General features: G+C 40.4%; 1 protein-coding gene across 1 annotated transcript in view; it reads right to left on the bottom strand.

Annotated features, from left to right (window-relative positions):
* Positions 1-15,072, bottom strand: part of LOC136880976 (trypsin-1) — a 39,960-nt gene extending 24,888 nt beyond the window's left edge. The window contains exons 1-4 of the mRNA XM_067153544.2: positions 14,973-15,072; positions 9,893-9,978; positions 8,080-8,168; positions 1,231-1,369 (exon numbers count right to left, since the gene is read on the bottom strand). Of these exons, the coding sequence (XP_067009645.2) occupies positions 1,231-1,369; positions 8,080-8,168; positions 9,893-9,978; positions 14,973-15,024 (366 nt within the window). The 5' untranslated portion in view covers positions 15,025-15,072. The remainder of the gene's footprint in view (positions 1-1,230; positions 1,370-8,079; positions 8,169-9,892; positions 9,979-14,972) is intronic.
* Between the last annotated feature and the right edge of the window lie 475 nt (positions 15,073-15,547).

Below are 15,547 nucleotides of genomic sequence, written 5' to 3' on the forward strand. Positions count from 1 at the left end.
CTGGCAAATATAATCAAAGAGACCCAACAGGCACAACCTCCAAGGTTAAATTTTTCGGGCATCTCTCACAGTAATTTGAAATCAAGACAGGCGTGAGGCAAGGTGATGGACTATCCCCACTCCTATTCAGCGGTGTCCTAGAAAAGGTAGTGAGAATATGGAACTCAGAACTGAACATCAAAGGATGATCCCGATCTGTGTAGGGAGAAAATCAGGAGGGATTAAAGTCAACTGCTTGGCTTTTGCTGACGACTTTGCTATACTATCAGAAAGTCCAGAGGTCGCAAAAAAATCCAGATTAACCTCTTAGAAAGAATCGCAAGCCAAACAGGACTGAGGATCTCCGCAGAAAAGATACGATTTATGACGAACATTAAAGATAGACCAAAATTCCTGGAAACAGAGATAGGACGGATATAAATGGTCAAGAAGTTCAAGTACCTTGGTGAGACGATACAGGGGAATGGACTAGAAAAGCTACAGTGGGAGATCGGATCTCAAAAATGGAGAGAGCATACGGCTTGACAAAAAGCATCTACAATGAGAAGTGCTTATCCTGGAATTGCAAATTAAAACATTACAACACCGTGGTCAAAACAGAATGCCTGTATGATAGTGAATGCCTGTCCATGAACTACATGCTGGAGAAGCTAGAGGACCTGGAAAGAAGAATCTTCAGAAAAATTATGGGAGATATCCAAACGGAAAAAAGGATGGAAACTTCGGAGCAACGAAGAAGTTTACCAGAAGGTGAAAAGAATCTCAGAGACCATGAAGAAAAGGAGGCTGGCGTTTCTTGGACATCTGTACAGAATGAACGCAAACAGACTTTCAAACATATATTTGATTACTTCTGGAGAAAAAAGACCACTACGGCATGGAATAAAGAAACGAGAAGGATATGGAGAGGTTAAGCATCTTGGAAGACCAGCTGTTAGAAAGAAATACGTTTAGGAACACACTGAAGAATTTGGAAGGTGTTCAAGCGGCAGGAAGGACTAAGAAGACCGGAAGAGCCTGGAAAGATGAACAACGGAAGCAGCCCAGCGAACACATGAAGGAGTATTGGTCACAGAAAAAACTCCGCACGAAGAGAATTAAATTAAGTTGTAGCGTGATCCTTAGAGATCCATTCGCTTGTATAAAAATAGACGATATTTTCTAGTTTTTTAAGGAAATTCAGATTTAGAGGTGAAAATCAATGGCAGTTTGAAATGAATTTCTTCCTACCTGAAGGACTGCAATGTCATTGCGAGCTGTCAGGAAGGAGAAATCAGGGTGCATGATGACTCTTTTCAGTTGATGAACACTTCCTCCGATGTCGAGACGATCACTACCGGCCAGGATACTGAGATCTGACATGGAGAACCTGGTGAGAATAAGACATACAGTATTAAGCTGCATTCCAGTGCAACATAATGATCTTTAAATGTATCATATTGCAATGGTTTTATGAATGCTTTCACAGTCAGGAATACTGGAGAGTTTAGTCTTTTGGGTTCATCCCGACGAAAACTGCTGAAATACTTGACTTTTCCGCATGGGGCTGAAGTGATAGCAAATTTCGCAATGAAGAAGGTATTGCTGTTTTATTTTTATCATAGAAATAGTAAGTTTCTATCATCACTGTTACCGTATTTTTGTGGTAGGTAGAGGTGAAAGAAGGTGCGGGGGTGAACAGGTCTCAAGCTACGAAATTAAAGTTAATTTAAAATTTAACAAGGTTATATTTTCTTTCCAAAATTCAGAAAAAACACGAATGGCAGGTACAGAGTAGCAAGGTAACAAATTACAAGTACAGTATTCACAAGATTTGGGTTTCGAGCCCCTAACTCACAATTCTTGGGCAATTAGCCCAACTTTACCCCAAAACAAGTTTCAACAGAGGGGCAGAAAACCCCATTCATGCCCAGGAGCACTTGCTCCAAATTACACAGTAAGGCCTCCTTGAGGCGCGCAGAAAACAAAATTTTCAAGAAAGAGCAACTTGCTCTCAAAATTTAAGCCTGTCAAAGGCCACACCAAATTCCACCTTCAAGCTGTCCTCTAAGGACATATACACAGGGGTAAAATACCCAACCTACTGAGGTCCATTAAGTGAGAAAAAGGTTAATTACATGACCTCTAAAATAACAATTTGAGAGGAGGCGATCTGCACTCCTAATACATTTTGTTTAAAACCTAATCTGGCTCTAGGCCGCTAATGCAAGGGCTAATCCCATACTACGGAGGTGACTTTGGAAAAGAACAATTTACATTACATTAAGGAAGAATCGGTTGTGAGAAATAAGTTCACCTCAAAACAATATGAGTGGGAGCTCGAGAGGGTTAAGCACTCTCTATCCCAATACGTAGCTTAAAAGAGAATAGATACTAAGAGTCTTTACATTTTAGGGAAAGGTTACATGGTGAAAAAGCTTCGGACCCGCCCCGAGAGTTAAACTGCTGAGCTAGCAAGAAAAGAAGTTATTATACGGCCATTACCTGGTTGTTGAACTGCTGTCCGAAGAAAGAGGCGCTTCCCGCCCCCTGCTATGTACTTTACACACTGAAAGATGGTAGAGAAGTGGCGCAGAGATCCTAAAATCAGCAGTTTATATACTCTCGCGGAAAGTTCGAGGCGTTCCAGGGAAGAAAACACCCGCCCACAATCATTTATTGGTTAGGGTTAAGCAGCATATCCAGTTTGAAGAAGAAACCCCTTATTGGTCGTAAATTAATTAAGGAAATTCGGGATTGGCTAAATTCAAAACAAGGGGAAAGAAAGGGGAATACAGCCAACTTAAACAATACCAGAAAGAAATTTAACAAGAAACAAACTTTTGACATGAAAATTTCTCCAAAAAACAGTTCTTTCACCTTGCACTAGGGTGCACTATTGCAGTTCTTCAGTAGTGTCCTCTAGAAGAGAAAGTTCACACTTCTTACTACAAACAAAACAAAAATACGTCGAAAACGACCCGGTTCAGAAACTTCAAAATGTCCAAGTAGTGACATCTTCTGAGAAACTTGAAAATTAACACCTTAAATAAAGTTCAGACTTCCTCCAGAAGGGGAGTTTCAACTGGCGCAAAGTTTGAATTAGCGGCGTGGAGGTGTACCGCCCGGTACAATCACCAAGCATGAAACTGAATATGATACGCTGGTACTTTGAAAAATTATTTTTCCTGGAAGGTTTACTATAATATTTCAAATAACGTACCACTTGCTTTAAAAATATATTGTTCTTAAAATTCTCATCGCAAAGCCTCGGTCTCTTAGAGGAACGTACTTCTATGCCTTTTGGTGAAAAAGTTCTCTACAGGGGCACTTGAAGGAAAGCTTGTTTAATGTTAGGAACATCCCCAAAAGTGATGCATATTGTAGGGTAAGTTTGAAGTATTTGGAAATATGAGCGAAGTAAATAAAAATGGTGCGTGGCCTCTGAAGAGATCTGGTGCAGATATTTTGAGCCTATAAGTCTATGAGAATGGTGCCCTACTTATGGTGAATTCTAATGATGAAGACGGAACGCACACACCCAGCCCTCAAGCCATCGGAATTAACCTATGAAAGTTCAAATCCCGACCCCACCGGCAATCGGACCTAGTACCCCCTGGACCCAAAGGCCAGCACGCTGACCATTTAGACATGAGGACAGACACTGGAGGGGTAAGAAAGTACGTCATCGAGGACTGGTTCTAGAACTGAGAAAAGTTATCTTAATCATGATTTAATTTCCTTCCGCTTCTGCTTCCATGAGATATATATATATATATTGATTACTAGAATGTAACGGTATCCCCTGCCTGTCGTAAGAAGCGACTAAAAGGGGCCCCAGGTTCTCTAAACTTTGGAGCGTGGGTTGGCGACCACGAGGCCGTTAGCTGAGTCCTGGCATGAGTTCCACTTACTTGTGCAGGCTCCTCACTTTCATCTATCCTATCCGACCTCCCTTGGTCAACTCTTGTTCTTTTCCGACCCCGACGATATTAGGTTCTCGAGGCCTAGGGCCTTCTTGGCCCTTGTCTTCCTTTGGCCGATATCTTCATTTTGGAAGTGTCGGATCCCTTCAATTTTTTTTCCTCAGATTAGTGATAACACTAAAACATAGTGGATGGTTGCCTAGTTGTACTTCCTCTTAAAACAATAATCACTACCACCACTAATCAAGGGTATATAATATACAAGTTCACTGTTACTCGGGAAACGCGCGTTCCCTTTGGATTCGTTAGTAATTTTTCGGCCTAATTAAAATATTTTTTATGTTTTACTGCGTTTTCAAATTCCTTTCTTGAATAAATAATTTTGTTTTTATTTGAAATTTATTGAGGAAAGCAACGGGAAGCTACATCCCTCCCCCATTTTTTCTAGTATGCTTCTTCATTGACCCCTAGGCTATCTATGACAGCTGTTGGCGGAACTGTGGAGGATCAAACCAGCCTTCGGGCTGAATACCCAACATACAAGGAGTAAATTACAAGTAAAAATTATATTTTGTGAAAAGTAACGATTGCAATTAAAAATTCGTAAAATGGTATTCGATACAAGTCATTCCCTTTACTTTCCAACTCTGGTCGTCACCTTGCCCATTATAATGACGTTTCTGGATGTTTAGAGCTTGTATTTCTGATTTCGGTATTGTTTGTTTTGCCGCATACTGCTCGTACATCGTCGTTACGCCTGCGAAAGCCGCTATGTGATAATATAGTACGAGAAATACTAACCCGCAGCACATATATCATACGAGCGACAATTGCTTGAAATTGCTCACACGGTATTGAACCTTAGATGACAGAACCTCACCGGGAAAAGGTCTAAGCTGAAATATTTCACACGGGGCGGTTTCCGCAGGCGCAAAAAACGACGTATGAAATTGAAACATTTGGTAGAGTGTAAAATGAACGTAAGGCAGTAATGGTACAGTGAGTAGCTCTAATGAAAATCAATTTCTAGGTTACGTGAATGATCTTGATCCAATGATGTTGATCCACGAAATAACACTGTAATATTTGTCACCAATGAAAGGTAATCACTGATTTACTCAACTAAAGTCTCAAATCGGAGGTTGATTAAGAAATACCGTCGTTATTAGCGAGAAATATGTATACGTATTTACGAGCTGTAAAAGAGACTTCATTATGTTGCATTCCGCTGCTCGCGCCGTCTTTTGTTTCTTTCTTGAGGTCCAGGTCTGGCAGCGATGAATGGGAGTGCTATGTCTGTGAATTCTCATTCTTTTCCAATATGTCCAGCGCGGGTATTTTGTTGAATGAAAATTAGCATGATCCCTGGACCAATTCATATACATATATAGGCTACATTTTAAAAGGAAAATATACCGAGCTTGATAGCTGCAGTCGCTTAATTGCGGCCAGTGTCCAATAATCGGGAGATAGTGGGTTCGAGCCCCACTGTCGGCAGCCCTGAAGATGGTTTTCTGTGGTTCCCCATTTTCACACCAGGCAAATTCTGGGGCTGTACCTTAATTAAGGCCACGACCGCTTCCTTCCACTTCCTAGACCTTTCCTATCCCATCGTCGCCATAAGATATATCTGTGTCGGTGCGACGTTAAGAAAAATAGCAAAAAAAAAAGGAAAACAGCATGATCCCTGGACCAATAAATCGTTTATTGAATCAGCTGGGGCACATGAAGTGACAGCGCTTCAAATTACAGCGAATGAGAAAAATCAATAAAGTGACACCAAAGATCTTCAGTGAGCAAAGACATCACTCACGACAGTGTTAGACAAACAAAACACTTACGGAAGCGCTGCGACGTAGCAGAAATAGTAGTAGTAAGGCAGTAAAGTATGTATTAAATAAAATATTTCTTATTATTACTTAACCAACCTCCGATTTGAGACTTTATTTGAGTAAATTTTGTGGTTCAACAACATTCACGTAACCCAATTTCTAATAACACAATGTAGAACTAAATGTCTTGCAAATTATAATGTTAAAGTGACATAGGGAATGGAAAGTAATTATAATTATTATTTGAGGAAAAAAACAGGGTATTTACGAATGGAAACTGGTGCATTGACATTAAAGAGATGGTATTATGAGATATGAGGGGCTGCCTGGCCGAGGCGGTAAAGGCGTACTCGGTTCGCCCGGAAGGACGTGGGTTCGAATCCCCGTCTGGAAGTCGTAAAATATAAGAAATGAGGTTTCCACTTCCGGATGTGCATATGGGCCTGAGGTTCACTCAGCCTACACCAAAAATGAGTACAGGTTAATTCCTGGGGGCAAAGGCGTTCGGGCGTAGAGCTAACCACTCTACCCCATCAAGTGCCGAGGTTACGGATAGTGGAAGCCTTTACCTTCCACCCCTCCAAGGGCCTTCATGGCCTGTACGGAGAGGAATTTGCTTTTTTATTATGAGATAAGATTCATAAGCGCTGGTAGACAAAACCTAATTTTCTTCAGTGACCTCTAAGGGTGTGTAATATATCGGCAAGTTTCTATAGTCAAGTTTGCATCACTGACAGGGGTTATAATGTTCGTTTTCTTACTGCTCGCTTTTGCTTGACTACCTTCAAAGGTGTGTTGTATCATGTAGACCACAAGATCGACCCTTATCTCATTCACGAAGTTTTCTGTCTGAACTATTACACATTCAACTAATCGTATTACATGAAAAAATCAACTTTAGTTTTCATAAACGAAATATATGCGTAAATTCTGTTATTCTTATTCATTTTGTAAGTCCTATGTACGTACAATATGAATATGCAAAGGTATGACTAGATTTGCACCGCAAACTAACACTAGTGCAAAGTTACATGATTTTTTAAAAATACATCTGTGTAATGGTAAGAGTAGTGTAGATGAATAATTCAAACATTTTTCAGTTGCTAAGTGCATGTTGTTAAAACATTTTGGCTATGTCTGCTTTTACTCTTATTCGTGTGTGCAACTGTTCTCAAAATGAACTGTGCCAAGTCAAATACAAATTATATTTGATCGACGAACATAGGTTGGTGCTGCTAAAGATATCATTAACTGAAATAAATCCTAATTTTAGTGAACTAATTGGAGATGAAATAAAAAAAGAAATACAACTAAAAGTAACATTACCGGGCGAGTTGGCCATACGGTTAGGGGCACGCAGCTGTGAGCTCGCATCCGGGAGATAGTGGGTTCGAATCCCACTGTCGGCAGCCCTGAAGATGGTTTTCAGTGGTTTCCTATTTTCACACAAGGCAAATGCTGGCGTTGTACCTTAATTAAGGCCACGGCCGCTTCCTTCATATTCCTAGGCCTTTCCTGTCCCTCCGTCGTCATAAGACCTATCTGTGTCGGTGCGACGTAAAGCAAATAGCAAAAAGAAAGTAAAATTTTTAAATTCTTTATTTGTTTGCTGTAGTCTAAAGTATGACGTTACACCACTGTGTTCTAAATTACATATAAACCATTTGTATAAGAACCAGCAACCGCTATATTAACTCATTGTCTGTTTGTGGCTCCACCTAACGGTTCGCTTCGAATTACACGGTGTTCGCCCACTTTGCGGGTATCCTAACAAGTGTTTCGGGGTTTACCTGTAGAGATTGCGCTGAAATGAAAGACTTACTTTACTTCGCAAATCTAATACATTCGGAGAGAGAAAGGAACTCGAGTTAATCAAGGAGGGATAGGAACGATGAAGAAGAGAACCTTGGCATATGTAAGGAGGAACAATTTCGGACTCGGATAAAGTTTTGTGATGGCCACTCAACGTTCACAATGTTTGAGTTACGGGAGGGGTCTGTCCTTTTACAATTTGATTTACGCCTACCGACACAGATAAGTCTTATGGCGACGATGGGATAGGAAAGGGCGGCCTTAATGATGGTACAGCTTTGCGCTTAGGGTCGCGCAGCTATGAGCTTGCATTCGGGAGATAGTGGGTTTTGCGTGATTCCCATTTTCACACCAGGCAAATGATGGAGTTGTACTTTAATTACGGCCACTCCTATCCCATCGTCACCATAAGACCTATCCGTGTCGGCGTGACTTAAAGAAAATTGTAAAAAATGGTAATAACAATTTTCATCCCCATTATGATCACAATTGTACAAACTGAGAAGTAATTAAAGTTTATTGGTACTTACGATCCAACGCACTGTGCACCCGTCATGACCCATTCTGAATTCAAGATGGACGCTCCACATGTATGATGTCTTCTATATTGTAAAGAGACCTGTAACAAGGATATCAGAATCATCACTAGCAATTAGTGGATTCTATTTACTTTTTCTCTACTCCTGATTATTTTTAGAGACTAGGAATATCTTGTACTTGAATATGTGAAATCTATGCAATTAAAAATACTTTTAATAATAACACTAATATTGGTTTTATGTCTCACTAACTCATTTTCCAGTTTTCTGAGATTTCCATGTGTCAGAATTTTATCCCACTGGAGTTCCTTTACCGGCACGAGGCTGGTGTAGTTGATGATCTTTAAATACGACTGGACTGGGTCTGGATCGAACTCGTCACCTTTGATTCAGAAGACCAACTCTCTACCGGCTGAATATATGCAATTGTAATTAGTTTTGCGGTTTTTCTTGTGTTGCATGTTTTCTTCTTACTTGGAATTCTCGAGTTCGATTTCCGGCTTGTCTAAGGATTTTAATCGTAGAACTAAAATCTGAATGGTCAAGACTGCCAAGGGACAAGGGTGAGAATGTCGTGACACTAGATACGTGAGATTACAATATCTGCAGACCATCTTACATGGCAGCAATCACCAAGGCCGTTAATGGACTTGTAGAGCACTCCCGTCAGGCAGAGCGGAATTAATTTAGTACTGTAGTAATTCAGTGAAGAAACCTTACAAACAGGGAACCATTGCAATCAAATATGTCTGTCAGCGTTGCATATTGAACACCGGGAAACTACACTTCTCTACACGACATTGACATGTAGTTTCATTCCCACGGCAGACGCCGCCTACCCTCATAGGAAGGTCTACGTTACAAGAGCGGCATGAGATTATAATGGTCATACGAAATTATATTTTCTTTACTTGCGAACCGGCCTAACTTAGGACCACACCAATACCACTTCACTTCTTTCCTATCATCCTTTCTTCCTTCATCTTTCTCCACAGTGTCTTCATTCTTTCAGAATGTTGTTCTTTTCTCTCTTCAGTCCATCTTTCCCGTCTGCGCTCTTTCGTTTCTTCCACAAGAACTTTTATGTTGGAAAGTCTTTTCCTGAATTGGTCTCTATCACGACATTCTTCATCTGCAATTCCTAACCTCTTGAGTTCTTCCTTCATCTCTTTGGCAAATCCCCACTGGCTCTTCAAGTAGTATATTTTATTAAAATTTTGTTTATTTAACCTCACTGGATTCATTCTGACCACGTGTCCATAGAATCGCAGCCGTCTTTTCCTTATTGTTGTTTCCAGGTATTCTGTTCTTTTGTATATCTCCTTATTTGATCGTAATCTGTAGATTCCCTCTATCACCCTTGGGCCATAAATACTCCTTAATATTCTCCTTTCAATCTTTAGTAGTTTTTCCAAGTTCGTTAGTATCGCTTGTTTCCACCCCATACAGAATCACTAGTTTTACCAACAGCATCATAATGTCATAGTTTGGCATTAATGGAAAGGATATTATATTTTATTATTTTCATAAAAAATATGAAGTTTAACTCTATGCGTACAATTCCTAACCTCAGAAAGTGTTCGGCTGAAAAAAAATATGCATTTTGATCTAGCTACATTTTGTTTAAGTAGCATGTAACTTACAGTTGCTGAGCTATACACATTTGAATTTCACTTCATTGAAATGTCTGAAATTCGCACCTCTTCCCTTTAATCTTATTTGTTAAATTATACATTAAAGCTTTTTTGGGGGATTAATCCAGTATGAAGGTAACTTTATGGACAATGTTAAACTCAAAACGTACCTGCGTTGAAAACAATTCATCGTCTGGAATTACTCTATTTGATGCATGTTTCTCTCCTGGGGGAGGTGGTGTACGAACAACCGATGCTGTAAAATATGAAAATTTATTTATTTATTTATTTATTTATTTATTTATTTATTTATTTATTTATTTATTTATTTATTTATTTATTTATTTATTTATTGCACACTACAGGACTTAGTGTCCCAATTACAGTGGCAACTACGTCAGATAATCTACAATTAACATGGTGATACTTATATCTAAACTATATTCTACAATTTTATCTAATCTCCTATAATAATGATATAAAATATTAAAGTACTTGTCTAAAAACTAAAGAACCTTAAATTACCTATAATATTGATATAAAATATTAAAGTATTTTTATAAAAACTAAAGAACCTTATGTTAATATGATGGAACAACACACGACAAAGTAAAATGACAAAATAAATGAAGCAATACACGTACAAACATAATATAATATTATATGACAATGTTAGTAATGTCATTAACGTTCATAGGCAATTGTCGGAAATCGAAAACAAAATCTTAACGGAGAAAGGAGGTAAATAATGGGATAAATCTACATAAAGAAATACATGTCATTCGGGATGATTACTTATTACCATTATTTTCTTTACTGCTTGTGAGTTACGAGTAGAAACATATTTGCACCTCTCCCCCCACCACAAGAAAGCGCAGATCTCGAACAACCTTGACTGAGAAATGTTCCATTTACAACCTACCCATTCCATTCTTTCGTCTCACGTACCAACCAGACAACATTAATGTCATTCCCTTGATGATTAAAGTGAGAGTCCTCTATCTATCTGGACTATGGATTTATACAAGGAAATGCTATTTCTCAATTGCAATCCTGAGAAGAAGGGATTGTAAATGGTGAAGATGGTGATGGTGGTTATTGTTTTAAAGGGTAGTAAAGCTAGGTAATCAGCCCCTCTTAACACTAATTGCAAGAAAACTTTGAAGGTTTTTCGGCCTTTCAAGACCTCGGACTAAGTGGTATGTTCCGTACGAGCTGTCAACGGAGAGATGGCGTGGAATAACATTAGTAGACGAATAAGTCTGAGTGGTGTCTTTAAAAGCAGGAAAGATCGCAGTATGAAGATAAAGTTCGAATTCCAGAGGATAGATTGGGGCAAATATGCGTTTAAAGGAAGGGGAGTTAGCGACTGGAATAACTTTCCAAACGAGACGTTCAACAAATTTGCAATTTCTTTGCCACCATTTAAGAAAAGGCTAGGAAAGTATCAGATAGGGAATCTGCAACCTGCGCGACTGTCCTAAATGCAGATCAGTAGTGATTGATTGATTGATTGATTGAACTTCTTTTCTGCAAGTGGTTCAACGTCGCACTAACAAATCGAAGGTTTTCGGCGATACAAGAATGGGATAGGTAGCGGTCGTCGCCTTAATTACGGCAGAGCCTTAAATCGCGACCGCGATTTTAATTCCGACCAGTGTATGTGAGATTTCTGAAGTGAATTTTTATTTTTATTTTTACAATTGGCTTTACGTCGCACCGACACAGATAGGTCTTTTGGCGACGATGGGATAGGAAAGGCCTAGGGTTGGGAAGGAATCGACCGTGGCCTTAAGTAAGGTACAGCCCAGCATTTGCCTGGTATGAAATGGGAAACCACAGAAAAACATCTTCAGGGCTGCCGGCATTGGGGTTCGAACCCACTATCTCCCGGATGCAATCTCACAGCTGCGCGGCCCTAACCGCGCGGCCAACTCGTCCGATAAGTGAAAATTCATATCCGTATAGTATCTGTACTATAGTTCAGTATACTATAGGCATTTGCATGGTGTGAAAAGTGGAAACCACGGAAAAAGATCTTTAGGGCTGTCGACGGTGGAATTCAAACCTACCATTTCCCGAATTCAACCTCACAGCTTCGCGAGACTAACCGCACGGCCAACTCGCTCGGTCTTTCAGAAAAAAATGAGCGTGTCAATGAAAGAAAGAAAAGGTTCGCGAAGGGCGAGATCCATTCTCGGTGACCTCTTTTAGTTGCCTTTTTTGACACGCAGGGGATACAGTGGAAGTATTCTGTTCCCCCGGCTACAGAGGAGAGGGAGAAATCTCAAATCACTCGAAGTTTACTTGTCAGAATAGAGGAAGTGATAGATGACGTCTCACTATTGCGATCGTGTTTTTAATTCCGACCAGTGCATGTGAGATTTCTGAAGTGAAAATTCATATCCCTGTAGAATCTATACTATAGGCATAAGAAAAAAGGAATGGCCACGAAGGGCGTGAAAATGAAGGACTGCCTAGGTCTCGCAAACTTAAACCGTCGGGGTCGGAAGAGAACAAGAGTTGACCAAGGGAGCTCGGAGAGGAAAGATCAAAGTGAGGAGCCTGGCAGAAGTAAATATAAGCAATGCCAGGCTCAGCTACAGAAACCGTGGTCGCCAATCCAGCTCTGAAGTTGAGAGCCCCTGGTCTCCCTACAGGTCACCTCTTACGACAGACAGGCTGCTGTACTCACCCAGAAGGGAAACACTCAATGGAGAAATAGTACTGTTCATATTTTAAAAATAATATTCAGTGAACTATTATTGCGTATGCTATCAAAACAATTATAAGAAGTGGTGGGGGTTATCTCTAAGAATTGTGTCTGTGCACAGGAAGCCATATCAAAGTCCAGAACTACCTCTTTCTTATTTTCATTTAAACAATCTTTAAATGAGTAGTTTGGAAGAATATCAGAATTCTACAGCAAATATTGGTTTTTCTTCCGAATATTTCATTTTTTTACTATTGGTTTTACGTCGCACGGACACAGATGTGTGTTCTGGTGACGATGGGCTAGGAAAGGGCTAGGAGTGGGAAGGAAGCGGCCGTGTCCTTCATTAAGGAACAGCCCCAGCATTTGCCTGGTGTGAAAATGGGAAACCACGGAAAAACATCTTCAGGACTGCTGACAGTGAGGTTCGAACCCACTATCTCCCGGATGCAAGCTCGCAGCTGGGCGCCCCCGAATATTTAAAGTCTTAAAGGAAGTAGATGAATATTGTTACTTTGGTAGTAAAATATATAACGATGGCAGAAGTAAGGAGGTCATAAAATGCAGACTAGCACAGGCAGGGAAGGCCTTTCTTAAGAAAACAAATTTACTTACTTCGGACTTCGATATTAGAAAGATTTTTATTAAGACTTTCGTATGGAGCGTGGCATTGTATTGAAGTGAAACATAGACGATAACTAGCTCAGAAAGAAAGAGAATAGAAGCTTTTGAAATGTGGTGCTACAGAAGAATGCTGAAGGTGAGATGGATAGATCGATTCATGAATGAAGAGATACTGAGTCTAATTGATGAGAGGAGATCGAGTTGGTTAAATATGACGAGAGGAAGAGGTACAATGATAGGACACATCTTAAGTCACCCAGGACTTGTTCAGTTGGTTTTTGAGGGAAGTGCAGGTGGTAAGGACGGTAGGGACAGACCAAGGTATGAATATGATAAGCAGGTTAGAGCAGATGCAGGATGCAGTAGTTACGTAGAAATGAAAAGAGTAGCACACGGCAGGGTGGCATGGAGTGCTGCATCAAGGAAGTCTATTAATAATTTATATTTTTTTTGTAATGGTAATCCATAATTTTCTAGTTCATTCAGGCACTATTCAACTGTTCTATACAACACACTACCTGGTGATGTACAGAAAGCTATTTTTCTCACAATTTTCAGAGCCTAAAATAAATACCTAACGGGGCTTAATGAATGTGAATGTGCACCGCCTGTTTTCCAGACATTCAAGTGGAATGAATGAAGCTCCTATCTAGCGTCTGGGGGAGGAATTGTGCTGGCTGCCGAGGCCTGTCAGACTCCTCTGGGGCAATGATTAATGACTGACAGATGAAATGAAATGATTTTGGACAGGGTCGCTGGAATGAAAGATCTTTCTTTCTTAATCTGCTTACCCTCCAGGGCTGGTTTTTACCTCGGACTCAGCGAGGATTCCCACCTCCACCGCCTCAAAGGCAATGTCCTGGAGCGTGAGACATTGGGTCGGGGGATACAACTGGGGAGGGTGAACAGTACCTCACCCAGATGGCCTCACCTGATATGTTGAACAGGGGCCTTGGTGGGGGATGGGAAGATTGGAAGGGATAGACAAGGGCGCGGGAAGGAAGCGGCCGTGGCCTTAAGTTAGGTACCATCCCGGCATTTGGCTGGAGGAGAAGTGGGAAACCACGGAAAACCACTTCCAGGATGGCTGATGTGGGAATCGAACCCACCTCTACTCAGTTGCCCTCCCGAAACTGAGTGGACCCGTTCCAGCCCTCGTACCAGTTTTCAAATTTCGTGGCATAGCCGGGAATCGAATCCGGGCCTCCGGGGGGGGGATGGCAGCTAATCGCACTAACCACTACACCACAGAGGAGGAAGATAACAGGGAAAACCGGAGTACCTGGAGAAGAACCTGTTTCGCCTCCGCTTTGTCCAGCACAAATCTCACATAGACTTGAAGCATGGAACCCAGCGGTGAGAGACCGGCCGCGCTGCCACCTGAGCCACGGAGGCTCTAATAATTGTTACTGTGTTATTAAATTATTTTATGAATTGTTTCACGATGCTGTTTCTGTTATTGATATTTTATATAATTTTTGTTTGTAATGGAAATCCATGTTGATAAATTCAATAATTCTCATACTGCTACTAATACTATATGAAGTGTACTGCACCTTTATGAGCCTGCGCTCAGGTGCCGCGGTAAATAATCTAAAAATAACTCTTGTCTTTGGGCTTAACTCCCCCAGGGATTTTCAAGGTTTTCCAAGAAAAACTTAAAATATACCAAGAAAATGCATGAACTGAGGAGGAAAAAGAACATCACTGAAAGAGTATTGAGTTCAAGAATGTATACACATATGTGAACAAAATGTGAATAACCCAGAATTGAGACCCATACTTTGTCCTCACATTCTTCCTTAAAATTCCTCAATTGTCACAAACTACTAACAAATTAGAATTTTATTTGCACTTACTTTTGTCACAATGAATACCTTTGTAATAGTCAATAAGGTTTTAAGCTTACTTACCAAGCGAAGCACCGGCCACTGCGAGTACTGTTAGAAGTGCGTACGACAACATGTTACCTGTGTCTATCTACTACAGAAGCAGGACGGAGTGTTTTATATACCAACTGCTTTAACCGGAAGGCTGTCCACTTATCTTGTTGACAAAGTATACGTGTGTGTGTGTATGTATGTGTTATCAATTTCAACGTACTCTGAGTGCGTCAATTGATGTTTGGTAAATAGCTAGTTCTTCTACCGATTCTCTCGCCTTAAACGGTACATGGGCCAGTTAGTTTCTATTGAAGATGACGTCAGTGGCTATTGTAAAGAATTACAGGTAGAAGAAGACGTACGTTTGCAATACTAATTAGTTTACTCTTTTGTCAATGACATCATCCACCTTCCTCCATTAGTTGCTTACAAGATTTGAATGACGTCGCAGGGTTCAGCGTTATGGCCCACATTGTGTCCTATATTCCTTTCGAAAAAAATCCCTGAATTGTTATTGAAGACCTGAAAAACTGGAGTTTTAAAGAGTGCACGAAGAGAAAATGAAGCTCTTCATATTCGAATGAATGAGAAAAAGGCGGAAGAAA

Source organism: Anabrus simplex, chromosome 9, assembly GCF_040414725.1.
Source record: "Anabrus simplex isolate iqAnaSimp1 chromosome 9, ASM4041472v1, whole genome shotgun sequence".
In the NCBI taxonomy this organism is placed as follows: domain Eukaryota; kingdom Metazoa; phylum Arthropoda; class Insecta; order Orthoptera; family Tettigoniidae; genus Anabrus; species Anabrus simplex.